At 36.8% G+C, this 14,406-nt stretch overlaps 1 protein-coding gene across 1 annotated transcript; it reads left to right on the top strand.

Annotated features, from left to right (window-relative positions):
• The first annotated feature begins 10,001 nt into the window (after positions 1-10,001).
• Positions 10,002-11,545, top strand: LOC126627977 (desiccation protectant protein Lea14 homolog). Its single transcript, XM_050297558.1, has 2 exons — positions 10,002-10,421; positions 11,199-11,545. Exons 1-2 carry the CDS (start codon positions 10,210-10,212, stop codon positions 11,437-11,439), a joined length of 453 nt encoding a protein of 150 aa, XP_050153515.1. The 5' UTR covers positions 10,002-10,209; the 3' UTR covers positions 11,440-11,545.
• Positions 11,546-14,406: the final 2,861 nt, after the last annotated feature.

Here is a 14,406-nt window from a genome sequence, read left to right as displayed (position 1 = left end):
TAAGGATTCTCTGGCTCTCAGTGTGCAGTGTGCAAGTTTTGTGTCTAATATGGCCCAACGCCTATTTGCTCGAACCCGTCAAGTTGAATCTTTGGCGGCTGAAGTGATGAGTCTCAAACAGGAGATTAGAGGGCTCAAGCATGAGAATAAACAGTTGCACAGGCTCGCACATAACTATGCTACAAACATGAAGAGGAAGATTAACCAGATGCAAGAATCTGATGGTCAGATTTTACTTGATCATCAGAGGTTTGTGGGTTTGTTCCAACAGCATTTGCCTTCGTCTTCTAGGGCTGTACCGCGTAAGGAAGCTCCAGATGATCAACCTCCGGCTCCTCTTCTTCCTGGAGTTCCGCCGAGTGATAAGGCGCCACCTGATCATCCTTGAAGATCCCCTCCTGTAAATTTGATTTGACTTTTTTTTTTCCATAGGTATGTATAATGTAAATTTATGTAAAATTTCCAAAAAAAATAAATAAAATGGACTTTTATTTCTCTTAATGCTTTTTTTTTTTTTTTGCACATGGTGTCAGATGCACCATCCATTTTTTTATATTTTCCTTTCTTTTCCCCTGTTTTTTTTCTTTAATCATGGTGCCAGACGCACCAGAGATAAAACATTTTTTAATTTTTAATTTTAAAATTTTTTTTTAATTTTTTAAATTATATATATATATATATATGCCTTTAATCATGGTGCACCCCACTTTTTCACATGGTGCCAGACGCACCAAAGATCAAACTTTTTTTTTTTTTTTTGGCCTTTAATCATGGTGTCAGACACACCAAAGATCATACATTTTTTTATTATATATATATTTTTGCCTTTAATCATGGTGCCAGACGCACCAAAGTTTAAACATTTTTTATTATATACATATTTTTTTCAGAATGTTGTTGATCCAGCACCCAAAACACTTTATATTATATTATATATATATATATATATTTTTTTTTTTTGTCGGCCAACACCTTCCTTTCTTTTTATATTGTTATTTTTTTCTTTATATGGTGCTCTCTACAAGCTGGGTTCGTGGGTGAAAACCCAGGCCGAGTCCGAGGAAAAACGAAGGAGGAGGGGCTGCACTTGCTGCTGAAGCTGATGGGCAGAAGGAGAAGGCTTGCAGAGGAAGATGCAGAGCTGGTGGAAAATATGCAGTGGGCTGACTTGGGGCTGGTTTGGTATTGATGTGCTTTGAAAAAAAACTGCTGTGAGAATAAGCGGCTGTGCTGTGAGAATAAGCGGCTGTGAAATAAATCAGCAGAGCGTTTGGTAAACTTTTTTGTAAAATTGCTCTTGAAAAAAAAAGCAGTCTGATAGTGGGTCTTTTCATTAAAGGAGCACTGTAGCCCCGTGTGCTTTGAAAAAAAGCCAGTTTTCCAAAGCTGCAAATAGCAGCTTCAGCTTTTTCCTTTGATTTCAGCTTATTCTCACAGCAGCTTCCAAAATAAGCTTTTTTTTTTCAGTTTACCAAACACCTAAAACCCTAACAGCTTTTTTTCATAGGTGTTTTTTTTAAGCACCTCACTCCCAAACTAGGTCTTGGAGCGGAGCATCCTCGCTGGGCAAAAGGAATGGGAAAGCCAAGTGGTGATGAAAAGTCCTGCTCATGACTAGCTGCTGTGACAATGGCTGCCCTTTTGCTCACTGTTGTGGAGGAATGAGGGCTTTGCATGCTGCAAGGGAGGAGTCTTGGTGCATCGCTTTCCAGAACTTGTTTCACATCAACCATGCAAATCTACACCTGAGAATGATTCACACAGAGTGCCTAAACAAGTCTGAGATGGAGAGGAAGTGATTTCACAGGTCGCGACTCTTGGAATTGCAGGTGGAATTTGATCGAACACTTGGCGTGCATAGTCGAGGCTGGAGGAGCATGACGGGCTGGTGGTCTGAACTCGGTGAGGAGGGAGTTGACAGCAGGCTGATCATTGCGAACGGCTTAAGCGGCGGAGATGGTGACTTGGTCTACTTCAACAGCAATGAGGAGATGCGGGAGACCCAACTCTTGTAGTGCTGTGAGGTGGGAGACCTTCTTGTGGTTGTCAGGGTCTCTGACGGTGGTTCTGATGGGAGATCCGACTAGACCTAGCAGAAAGATTGAAGCCTGTGTCTTTGGAGGGACATGGCCTAGCGTGGGCTGTGGCCTGGATTTGGATAATAGACTTGGGCTTGGACAACCTCCTTTTGATGGGCTTATTGCTGCTAGATAGAGGACATACATATATATATATATATATATATATATGTATAAGGAATATGTTCCTTTTTTTCTTTTTTTCTTTTTTTTTAATACATAAAACATATGTATTTTATTTTATTTTATTTTATTTTTTTGTAAATACATAAAACATGTATCCTTTTTTTTTTTTTTGCATTTGTAAAAACATAATAACATATGTATTCATTTTTTTTTCTTTTTGTAATAAAATTGATTCTATTTAATAAATTTTTTTTTATTTTGATGTGACTGAACTTGAAATTGAATATTCAAGCTGCCTACGTACCCTTCCAAAGAAAGAGATCAAGTCAAAACGTAGTTCAAATACATATATATTTTTTTTGGTATTTTCTTTTTGTGCCGTTTGCAGTTTTAACTCATGCAGGCAAGGAGTGTTGGTGTCGCCTTTTATGCTCGTGCAGACCAGGAGCGTTTGGTGTTGCTTTTTATGCTCGTGCAGACCAGGAGCGTTGATGTCCTACAGTTTAGGCTCTTGTGCACAAGGAGCTTTGTGCCATGCAGTTTAGACTCGTGCGGGCGAGGAGAATTGCTTCGTGCAGTTTAGGCTCGTGCAAACAAGGAGCATTGATGAATTTGTCAAGCAATTTTGGAGAGGCGTTCCTCACAATCTTCATAGCAAGGAGCCTTGACCGAGTGATTGAAGAAGTCTTCGGGCAAGAAATCGCGCATTGTGATGGGGACAGACGATCTTCGTGTCGAAGTTTCATCATCTTCAACACGTTCACGTTGCTTTAAAGGTTGACAAGAGCTGTTTTGCCCCCTTTCCGATTGGCGGACTTGTGGAGAAGACGTATGCTTCTTGTGCAATTTCTTAGGAGTGACTTGAGTCCATCTTTCAACTTTGCTTGTCTTGGAGGATGCCCTCGGAGGTTGAGGTAAAAACCTTGAGTTGGAAGAGCCAAAAGTAATGGTGGTATAGTTTGACTTCACCACATCGTCAAGATCTAACTCGATGATTCCTTTCTGAGCCAACTTCATGATGAGATCTTTCAGCACGAAGCATTTTTCTGTCGGATGACTGATGAAACGGTGGAATTTACAGTACCTAGGACTGTCGGTGTGATTCATCTCTTCCGGTAGTCTGCACTCAGGCAAACCGATCACCTTTTTGTCCAACAGGTCATCCAACATGGCAACCACATCAGAGTCGGGGAATGGATAAGTCTTCTCCTCAAGCTCCTTCAAAGTGCGTGTATGCATCTCTTGATCACGAAAAGCTTCGGTTTGAATCGCCTTGCCTTGTGTAGGGATTTTAACGGGAGTTGTGTTGACCGTCATTGCTTCCTTGGTGGATTTCCACGCAGCCTTCTCCACCTTTGTCTTAAGAACTTTGTCAATCTTGTAGTCAGCGATCGGTTCCTTCTTCCCATGATGGGCGATGCTTAACTCCATGTCATGGGCGCGAGTGGCCAATTCCTCGAAGGTCCGTGGTTTAATGCCTTGAAGGATGTATTGCAAACCCCATTGCATGCCTTGGATGCACATCTCGATTGAAGAGGTTTCCGAGAGCCTGTCATTACAGTCGAGGCTTAAAGTGCGCCATCTGTTGATGTAGTTAATGACTGGCTCGTCCTTCCACTGCTTTGTGCTCATCAGTTCTAGCATGTTCACAGTGCGGCGGGTGCTGTATAAGCGGTTGAGGAATTCCCGCTCCAATTGCTCCCAGCTGTTGATGGACTCAGGCTCTAGGTCCGTGTACCACTCAAAGGCATTTCCTTTCAGCAAGCGCATAAACTGCTTGGCGAGGTAGTCTCCCTCTGTCCCCGCATTGTTGCAAGTTTCGACGAAATGTGCAACGTGCTGCTTTGGGTTTCCTTTTCCATCAAACTGCATGAACTTTGGTGGTTGATATCCCCTCGGCATCTTTAGGGCATCAATCTTCTTTGAATAAGGCTTTGAGTACAACCCGGAGGTATTTGAGCTCTCTTCGTACTGTGCCTTGATGGTGTTGGTGATCATCTCTTGCAGCTGTTGGATAGAAAGAGATCCCATGAGTGCCGTTGCTTGGTCTGACTCCGGCTTCGCATCGATTCTCTCCACCGTAGGCTCATCTTCTGGGTCGGGTTTCTTGTCGTCCTGTGCCTCCAATCGGTTGACTAGTGCTGCAATTTGCAAGTCTTTTTCTTCCACAGTTCGGGTTAGCCTTGCGATTTCTTCATTCATTTGAGCCAGTTGTTCTTCGATGGAGGTAACGCCGATGGTCATGACTTGTGCAACCAATAGACGTGACTTTCCTTTAGACATCCAAGATGCTGACGAAGAACGTCGTTGGCTGTTTTGGGATGTCATCTTGTGTGCCTCAGCAGCATGCTTCGGTGCCCCCAACGAGGTCAGGTTGATGACAGACTCACACCTTTAATGTTCCCCTTGCTCTTTTAGCGGCTCCAACTTTGAAGTGGCATGTTGAAGAGCGGTTGTGGTGCCAATGGATTGCCCGTTTACGGCAGAAGTGCTTAGGATCCTTCCCTCAGTGGTTGCGAGAACGACTTGTCCCTTGCTTGATGCTATTGACTTTGAGGTGTGTTTGGATTCCTTGAACGGAGAAAGAGATGAGAGGTAGAGATTGTCCCACTGGGCGTGCCAAATTTGTAAACACGAAATTTTCCTGAAACGAAAGAGACAAGAACAACGTGCACAAAATTATATTTGTATTTGATGATTTTGGGTTACAATCTCTCTCTATTTTGATCCTCTGATTCGATCTCCGTAAGGTGTTGATTTGTGGATGTTTCGTTGATCCAAGGGCCGTCGAGGCTTGATTTTGGATGAACTGTTGGAAGTTTCTTCAAGGGCCGTGGGCTTGATCTTTGAAGGTGGATTTGAGCAAATCTTCAAGGAGCCGTTAGGGCTTGATCTTGAGGATGAGTGTTTCTTCAAGGGCCGTTGAGGCTTAATCTTGAATAACGGTGATGAGCGGATCTTCAAGGGCTTTTGGGCTTGATCTTGAAGAACGGTGATGAACGGATCTTCAAGGGCTTTTGGGCTTGATCTTGAAGAACGGTTGGATGTGTGGATTTGTCGACGTTGTTGATCCAAAGGGCCGTTGGGGTTTGATCTTGGATGAACGGATGATGAACGATGGTGCTTTCTTCAAGGGGGGTCGGGGCTTGATTTTGAATTGGTGGATGGTTGATCCAAGGGCCATCAGGGCTTGATCTTGAATTGGTGGATGATTGTTGATCCAAAAGGCCGTTGGGGCTTGATCTTGGAAGAACGATGAACGAAGAACGATGAACGAAGAACGAAGAACACTTTCTTCAAGGGCCTTCGGGGCTTGATCTTGAATTGGTGATTGTTAATCCAAGGGCCGTCGGGGCTTGATCTTGGAAGAACGATGAACGAAGAACGAAGAATGCTTTCTTGATTCTTCGGGAACCTGGATGCTTGAGAGCTTCGGAGTTTCAGAGCTTAAGAGCTTTAAGGTGTAATATGAATTCGTTCCCCTAAATGAATGAATTAACCTTCTATTTATAGAAATTTCCAAGGCCTAATTTTGAATATAATATTCCAGATGAAATAAGTCGTTTATGTCAGGTGTTGACACGTGTCCTGTTTGATGACTTTTCCAACTTATTTTGATTTTTTTTGTTTAGACACACGCTACATGTAAAATTTATGTAATACATGAGCGTTGAAACTTTGATTTATCGGTCAACATTTATTTACCGAAATTTCGATGTCTACAACGATAACTTATCGGGTCACTATCGGGTGACCCGTTAAGAACCCGTTAGTAACGGGTTCTTAACAAGTATACACGTGGGTAACACGTGAGTAACCCGTTTCGACCTGTTAAGAAAAAAATTATTTTAATAATTTTAAAGTTTAATTACTAAAAGATTTATTATAAAATACAATAGTCATATAAATATATACAATATATTCTATATTAAATATATAGTTTTGTATTATTGTTCTATATCAATTATAAAAAAATAAAAATAAAAGTTTTAGTCATTATTTATTTTTATTATGAGAGTTCCTTATTATCATTACTAGGATAAATTTTACATAACATATTCTTGTCCAAAATTAAAATATACTAGTATAGTATTTGTATATGCAAGAACTAAGAAGACATACATACAAGTACGAAAAATGTGAAAGAATATATAAACACTCGTGATTTATTATTATTCCCCTACGAATAGATAATTGTTACACTTATATTATCGTTTAGATTTTTAAAATCCTTCAAACCCTCATGAATAATGTTTTTTATTTGAGGGAAAAATTAATAAAATTAATATTAATTATTGTAGAAGTGTAAAAAAATGTAAAAATATATATATACAATCACTCATATATTAAAAAATGTAAATGCTTTAAATTAAAGATCAAATTTATTCATTACATTCTTATAGGGTCGAGGAGTATATATGTACAAAATCATCAAAATCGAAGCTAAAATAACCGTTAAATTGTGATTTTTCGTTTATAACCTTCGAAAACTTTTGTTCCGTTACGTAATCTCTGAATGTTTGTTTTTTACGATTTTTTAAGTTTGCAATCTCGGAATGTGTACGAATAAGTTTGACAGTTGAATCGTTGAAAAAAGTTTCGTAGAATGCATATTGCGTCAAAACGGCATATTAAACAAACACTTAGAGTTAATATTATACTACTATTAAGTATAAAATAAGTTTTTGTGGTATCCACTAGTGTAAATACTTTAAATTAAAGATCAAATTTATTCATTACATTCTTATAGGGTCGAGGAGTGTATCTGTAAAAAATCATCCAAATCAGAGCTAAAATAACCGTTAAATTGTGATTTTTCGTTTATAATCGTCAAAAACTTTTGTTCCATTACCTAATCTCTGAATGTTTGTTTTTTACGATTTTTTACGTATGCGATCTTGGAATGTGTACAAATACGTTTCACGGTTTGATCGTTGAAAAAAGTTTTGTAGAATGCATATTGCGTCAAAACAATGGATTAAACAAACACTTGGAGTTAATATTATACTTTTATTAAGTATAAAATAAGTTTTTGTGGTATCCACTAGTGTAAATACTTTAAATTAAAGATCAAATTTATTCATTACATTCTTATATGGTCGAGGAGTGTATCTGTAAAAAAATCATCAAAATCGAAGTTAAAATAACCGTTAAATTGTGATTTTTTGTTTATAACCGTCGAAATTTTTTTTTCCGTTACGTAATCTCTGAATGTTTATTTTTTACGATTTTTTACGTATGCAATCTCGAAATGTGTACAAATAAGTTTGATGGTTGGATCGTTAAAAAAAGTTTCGTAGAATGCATATTGTGTCAAAATAGTTGATTAAACAAACACTTAAAGTTAATATTATACTTCAATTAAGTATAAAAAAAAGTTTTGTGGTATCCACTAGTGTAAATACTTTAAATTAAAGATCAAATTTATTCATTACATTCTTATAGGGTCGAGGAGTGTATCCGTAAAAAATCATCAAAATCGGAGATAAAATAACCGTTAAATTGTGATTTTTCATTTATAACCGTCGAAAACTTTTGTTTCATTACGTAACCTTTGAATGTTTGTTTTTTACGATTTTTTACGTATGTGATCTCGGAATGTGTACAAATAAGTTTGGCAGTTGGATCGTTGAAAAAAGTTTCGTAGAATGCATATTGCGTCAAAACGGTAGATTAAACAAACACTTAAGAGTTAATATTATACTTCTATTAAATATAAAATAAGTTTTTGTGGTATCCACTAGTGTAAATACTATAAATTAAAAATCAAATTTATTCATTACATTCTTATAGGGTCGAGGAGTGTATCTGTAAAAAATCATCAAAATCAGAGATAAAATAACCGTTAAATTGTGATTTTTTGTTTATAACCGTCGAAAACTTTTGTTTCATTACGTAATCTCTGAATGGTTTTTTTTACGATTTTTTACGTATGCGATCTCGGAATGTGTACAAATAAGTTTGACGGTTGGATCGTTGAAAAAAGTTTCGTACAATGCATATTGCGTCAAAACGGTAGATTAAACAAACACTTAGAGTTAATATTATACTTCTATTAAGTATAAAATAAGTTTTTGTGGTATCCACTAGTGTAAATACCTTAAATTAAAGATCAAATTTATTCATTACGTTCTTATAGGGTCGAGGAGTATATTTGTAAAAAATCATCAAAATCGGAGCTAAAATAACCGTTAAATTGTGATTTTTTGTTTATAACCGTCGAAAACTTTTGTTCCGTTACGTAATCTCTGAATGTTTGTTTTTTATGATTTTTTACGTATGCGATCTCGGAATGTGTACAAATAAGTTTGACGGTTGGATCGTTGAAAAACGTTTTGTAGAATGCATATTGCGTCAAAACAGTAGATTAAACAAACATGTAGAGTTAATATTATACTTGTATTAAGTATAAAATAAGTTTTTGTGGTATCCACTAGTGTAAATACTTTAAATTAAAGATCAAATTTATTCATTACATTCTTATAGGGTCGAGGAGTGTATCCGTAAAAAATCATCAAAATTTGAGATAAAATAACCGTTAAATTGTGATTTTTCGTTTATAACCGTCGAAAACTTTTGTTTCATTACGTAATCTTTGAATGTTTGTTTTTTACGATTTTTTACCTATGCGATCTCGGAATGTGTACAAATAAGTTTGACAGTTGGATCGTTGAAAAAAGTTTCGTAGAATGCATATTGCGTCAAAACGGTAGATTAAACAAACACTTAAGAGTTAATATTATACTTCTATTAAATATAAAATAAGTTTTTGTGGTATCCACTAGTGTAAATACTTTAAATTAAAGATCAAATTTATTCATTACATTCTTATAGGGTCGAGGAGTGTATTTGTAAAAAATCATCAAAATCGGAGCTCAAATAACCGTTAAATTGTGATTTTTTGTTTATAACCGTCGAAAACTTTTGTTCTGTTACGTTATCTCTGAATATTTGCTTTTTATGATTTTTTACGTATGCGATCTCGGAATGTGTACAAATAAGTTTGACGGTTGGATCGTTGAAAAAAGTTTTGTAGAATGCATATTACGTCAAAACAGTAGATTAAACAAACACTTAGAGTTAATATTATACTTGTATTAAGTATAAAATAAGTTTTTGTGGTATCCACTAGTGTAAATACTTTAAATTGAAGATCAAATTTATTCATTACATTCTTATAGGTCGAGGAGTCTATCTGTAAAAAAATCATTAAAATCAGAGATAAAATAACTGTTAAATTGTGATTTTTCGTTTATAACCGTCGAAAACTTTTGTTCTATTACGTAATCTCTGAATGTATTTTTTTACGATTTTTAAGTATGCGATCTCGGAATGTGTACAAATAAGTTTGACGGTTGGATCGTTGAAAAAAGTTTTATAGAATGCATATTGCGTCAAAACAGTAGATGAAACAAACACTTAGAGTTAATATTATACTTCTATTAAGTCTAAAATAAGTTTTTTTGGTATCCACTAGTGTAAATAACGGATGTTACACGACACGACCCGTTAAGATATTAGGTATGACACGAAAACGACACGAACACGAAAAACACAATACGAATGCCAGGATTAGTGGGAGCTAACCCATTACCCAAATAAAGTAAAAGGTCAAGCAATTATGCAATGTCTTCAATCCGACTACAAACCACTTGGTACAATAATTTAATGATATTTTAATCATTTATAAGTTAAATGCCTTAATTTATTATGAAACTTAACTTACTCTTCTACTTTTTTAATATAAGATAATATGGATCTTAGAGTAAAAAATCCGATCCCAGATCTGTAAAATGGAACAGACACGAGCGGACACGTACATCGTCAGGCGTCCTCAACTTCTCATGCCAACCTCCTTGACACGCGTCACAAACCCAGTAAACACGCCACCACCTCCCTATAAATATCTCTGAAAATCCTCCCCTGATCAACAAGCCTGCAAGCCTTTGAAGTCTCTCTTGGATTCGATCAAAAATCTTGTTTTTTGTTGGCTTGGGTTTGAAAAATGGCCGAAGAAAGTTTCATGGATAAGGCCAAGAACTTCGTTGCAGAAAAGATAGGAAACATGGCGAAGCCAGAAGCAGAAGTCACAGATGTTGATTTCAAGAAGGTTAGCTTGAGCTCTGTGGAGTACCTTGCCAAGGTATCCGTGACCAATCCCTACAGCCACTCCATCCCCATCTGTGATATCAAATACACCCTCAAAAGCGTTAACAGGTTCCATTTCTCACTTTTTAACACTGCTCAATTGGGTTCTTTGATTTCTGGCTGCAACAATCTTTACGAAGTTCCGCTTTCGTGCATATATTTCTAGCTGTGTCGAATCTGATATTTGTAATTTTCCATTTGTTTCGATCCGAGGACACATATTTAGCACCTGTTGATTTCTTCGCTAAATCCGTCAAGTTTACCCTAGCATTTACTTTTGACCATTTCGTCACAAGAAACCAACAGAAGTGGACAAATGTCCTCGGATTAGAACAGTTTACAAACTAGGTGAATCAAATTTGATGCAATTAAAGATGCAATTGAAAAGTCGTTTGTACTGCAGTCTGTTGGAGGTAAGTAGGAAGTTTTAGGTTCGATTGAATAAAACAAGCTGTAGTGCGCTAGCATGCGTACTCTTCCTCTATCTCAGGACGAGACTTTATCCAGATCTATAGATCTCCCCATCATCAAAGCAAGAGTTTAATCTCCATTCAATGTCGTTTTATAAAAATAAAATAAAATTAAAAGTGGTGGGTTGACTTTGTGTTTAGAACTACTACCTTCAACCCATTGCGTCTTAGTTCAAACCGTTTCCATTTAGTTTTAATTTAAACAAATGTAGAACACCGTTTTGATTAGAAAAAAAAAAAAAACTTGTGGATTTAATTGAAAATACATGGATAATAGTGAAAACTTTGGGAAAATTAGATGGCTAAAAACGCGTTTTGCGCATTTCTTTTTTCCTTAATTTGTGGTTTGATTTTGTGTATGCATGTGGATTTGCAGGGAGATTGCATCCGGGACTATACCGGACCCTGGATCCATAAGGGCAAGTGATGTAACTGTGCTGGAGGTGCTATTGAAGGTTCCACACAGCATATTGTTGACATTGGTAAAGGATCTGGGTGCAGACTGGGACTTCGACTATGAATTGGACATAGGCCTCATCATTGACCTACCCGTCATCGGCAACTTTACCATACCACTCAACAAGAAGGGAGAGTTCAAGCTTCCCTCCCTCTTTTAATCATCATGTCTCTTGGGATTCAATTATTTTGCTACTATTTTATGTTATGTTATCTTACGTTTGTTGTTCTTTAATCATGGAATGGATGAGGATTTGCGTGGTGCTAGTCATGTTTTCATCCAATTGAGGGAGAATAAAGTAACCTTCATAACAACCACAACTCACATTTTTCTTTGGCCAAATTGCACTCTAGTTTACTTCTTTAAGCAAATGTTCGTTTCATTTTCTTGTCACATTGTAGTTTGAGCATCTTCCGAAATATCTTAAATTTTTGCTAAATTAGCTAGTAAAAGGTGTTGCAAATTTATTTTAGTGCGTTTAATTTAACATCTTCAACAACACTCTTTGCTTTAATAAAAAATCACCTTTTACTCTCAATAATTTTAATATTTCATTATTTTTTAGGGAGCTATACGTGTGCAGATAAAAATACAAAATACATTTCACACAATTCCATTAGTTTTCAAACATTTTAAAGAGGACAAAAGCGCAAAACAACCTAAAACCAGTCCAAAAGCGGGAACAAACTTTATCAAAATACAGCACATACCACTTAACAGGTCCATTACTAAACGGCCCAATATTAAACACAGAATCGATAAAATAATGGGATGTGCTATCCACACACCCTTTTTTACTTCTCCCACACTCCTTATTAATTTTTGTCATTTGATCTTCTTTAATTCATCCAATCCGACGGCCGAAAATTAAAAAGGTGTGAGAGAAGTAAAAATGAGTGTGTGAATATCACACCCCTAAAATAATTGAATTGGCATTACGCCTTTACCAAAACCTCTAAACTGACGTCATATTCTTTATCCTCCATTTTCCGAATCTCTCACTCGAAGCCACTCTTTTCAAAGACCTAGATCCACTACAAAAATTTTGAGATTTCTACATTTCTCCAAACTACTAACCGACGAAGTTTCTACAGATTGACTGAAGAAGTTTTTGCAAATTGCCGACGATAAAGTCGACCATTTTCTAAAATGAACTCGAGGGACATTTCTGCATGATCAGTTCTCCCATTTGGAAAACTGTAATCCACAACTCATAACTTGTTTTTATAAATCCAACTGGTCCTTAAAAAAACTTAGATCCACTGTACAAAACACAACCATTTTTTCACAATATCAATTTGGAAAAAAAAAAAAAAGAGTTTTGAAACTAAAAAAAAAAAAAAAACCCCACTATTTCAAAAGAAACTAAACTCATTCATTTATGCCCGAACACTTTCATTTCGCCAAAGTCCACTGGTTTTTTCTGCATGATAAGTTTCTCTCTTTTAAAAAATGTAAACCCCCACCCAAAACTTGTTATTTTACAAATCTGAATGCGCAAAAATCTTATGCGGTTATTTTTGCAGATCAGTTCCTCCCTTTCAAAAAATGTAAACCCCCACCAAAAACTTGTTATTTTATAACTTATATTTCTTCAAAATCAATTTATCCCTTGAGATGTAGTCTGTGTTAGTCTATTGATATGTAAAATCCGTAAATCTTATTATTGCATTTATGTAAGATCAGTTTCAGATTTTAAAATACGTAGAAGCAGTTTGTGTGAGATACTTTCATAAAAATCTTTGTAGGTGTGTGAAAAATTGATTTTTATTATAATTTAACCAAAAATCTGTAGAAACAGTTTATGTTAGACTATCCATATGGAAAATCAATTTATGTAAGATTAGTATCAAATTTTATGTTCTTAGTTTATATTTTGTAAGATCAGTTTCAGATTTTTTTATTGGAAGCAGTTTCATTCTAAACTGTTGTGAAATCGATGTGTGTTAAACTACATTTTTGTTTTTTTTATGGAAAAATAAATTTATTCTGTTTGTACCATATTTGACCAATCCCGAAACTACTGAGCACCGGTCAACGTGATACCGTCAAGGACCCAGAAGAGTTTCTCTCCAACTAGGAGGCCAATCACAGCTCGACACGTGTCGACATCAGAAACCAATCTTAGCGCGACACGTGTCAACATCAGAAGCCAATCACAACACGACACGTGTCAATGTCAGAATGAAACTAGAAACTCTCTTCTATAAATAGTGATCATTCTCTCACAATATTTCCTAATGTTATTTGTACTAAATCATTCACTAGTACTCACTAAAGGAGAGCTTGAACCTATGTACTTGTGTAAACCTTTCACAATTAATGAGAACTCCTCTACTCCGTGGACGTAGCCACTCTGGGTGAACCACGTACATCTTGTGTTTGCTTCCCTGTCCCTATCCATTTACATACTTATTCATACTAGTGACCGAAGCAATCTAGCGAATGTCACAAACTTTAACACTTTCTATTGTACCAAAGTCCTCACTGATTTTATGCATCAACATTTGGTGTCATCTGTGGAAACGACACTTATTCCCACTCTCTTCAGCTTTGCCAAGCTGGTTTCCACCATTCGTACACTCTCTTTTGACCAGGCATCCGTCTCCAACATGGGGAGCGAAGCAAGCCACAGCACACAGAATGACACCCCTCTTGCACCTAGTGCGAAGCAACGAAAGAAGGAAGGAAAAAGGGTTGCTCTTCAAGCTAAAGTCGATGAGCTAGAAGCTCAGAACAACAAGATAGCAATGAAGAATGAAATCCTCCAGGAGCAGTATGATAAGCTCTTTGAGACATTTCACGAAACTAGGCGTACTCAAACATGCGAGCTTGTTGCCCCTATGGATATCAACCATCATCTGGGCGCCCCCCAACACGGAGGGTCACCTTCCTTCGACATGGGTATCCCTGATGAGGAGCGAGCTAATCATTAAAACATTGATCAACGTGAGACTTCTCTCAACCCAGCTGCTTTGACCCGAAGCAGAAGAAGTGGAGGAAGACACCTCCTTGTAGAAGGGTTGGAAGGATCAAAAGCCGTTTATCGTGATTGCTGAGACTTCCTAAAGCAACATTGAGAGAATCCCCTCCACATATGCTCGAAGATCAATGACCCAAGGGTTTC

Source organism: Malus sylvestris, chromosome 7 (assembly GCF_916048215.2).
Source record: "Malus sylvestris chromosome 7, drMalSylv7.2, whole genome shotgun sequence".
NCBI lineage: Eukaryota > Viridiplantae > Streptophyta > Magnoliopsida > Rosales > Rosaceae > Malus > Malus sylvestris.
The sequence above is the reverse complement of the archived record's forward strand: the minus strand, read 5'-3'. Positions and strand labels throughout refer to the sequence as shown.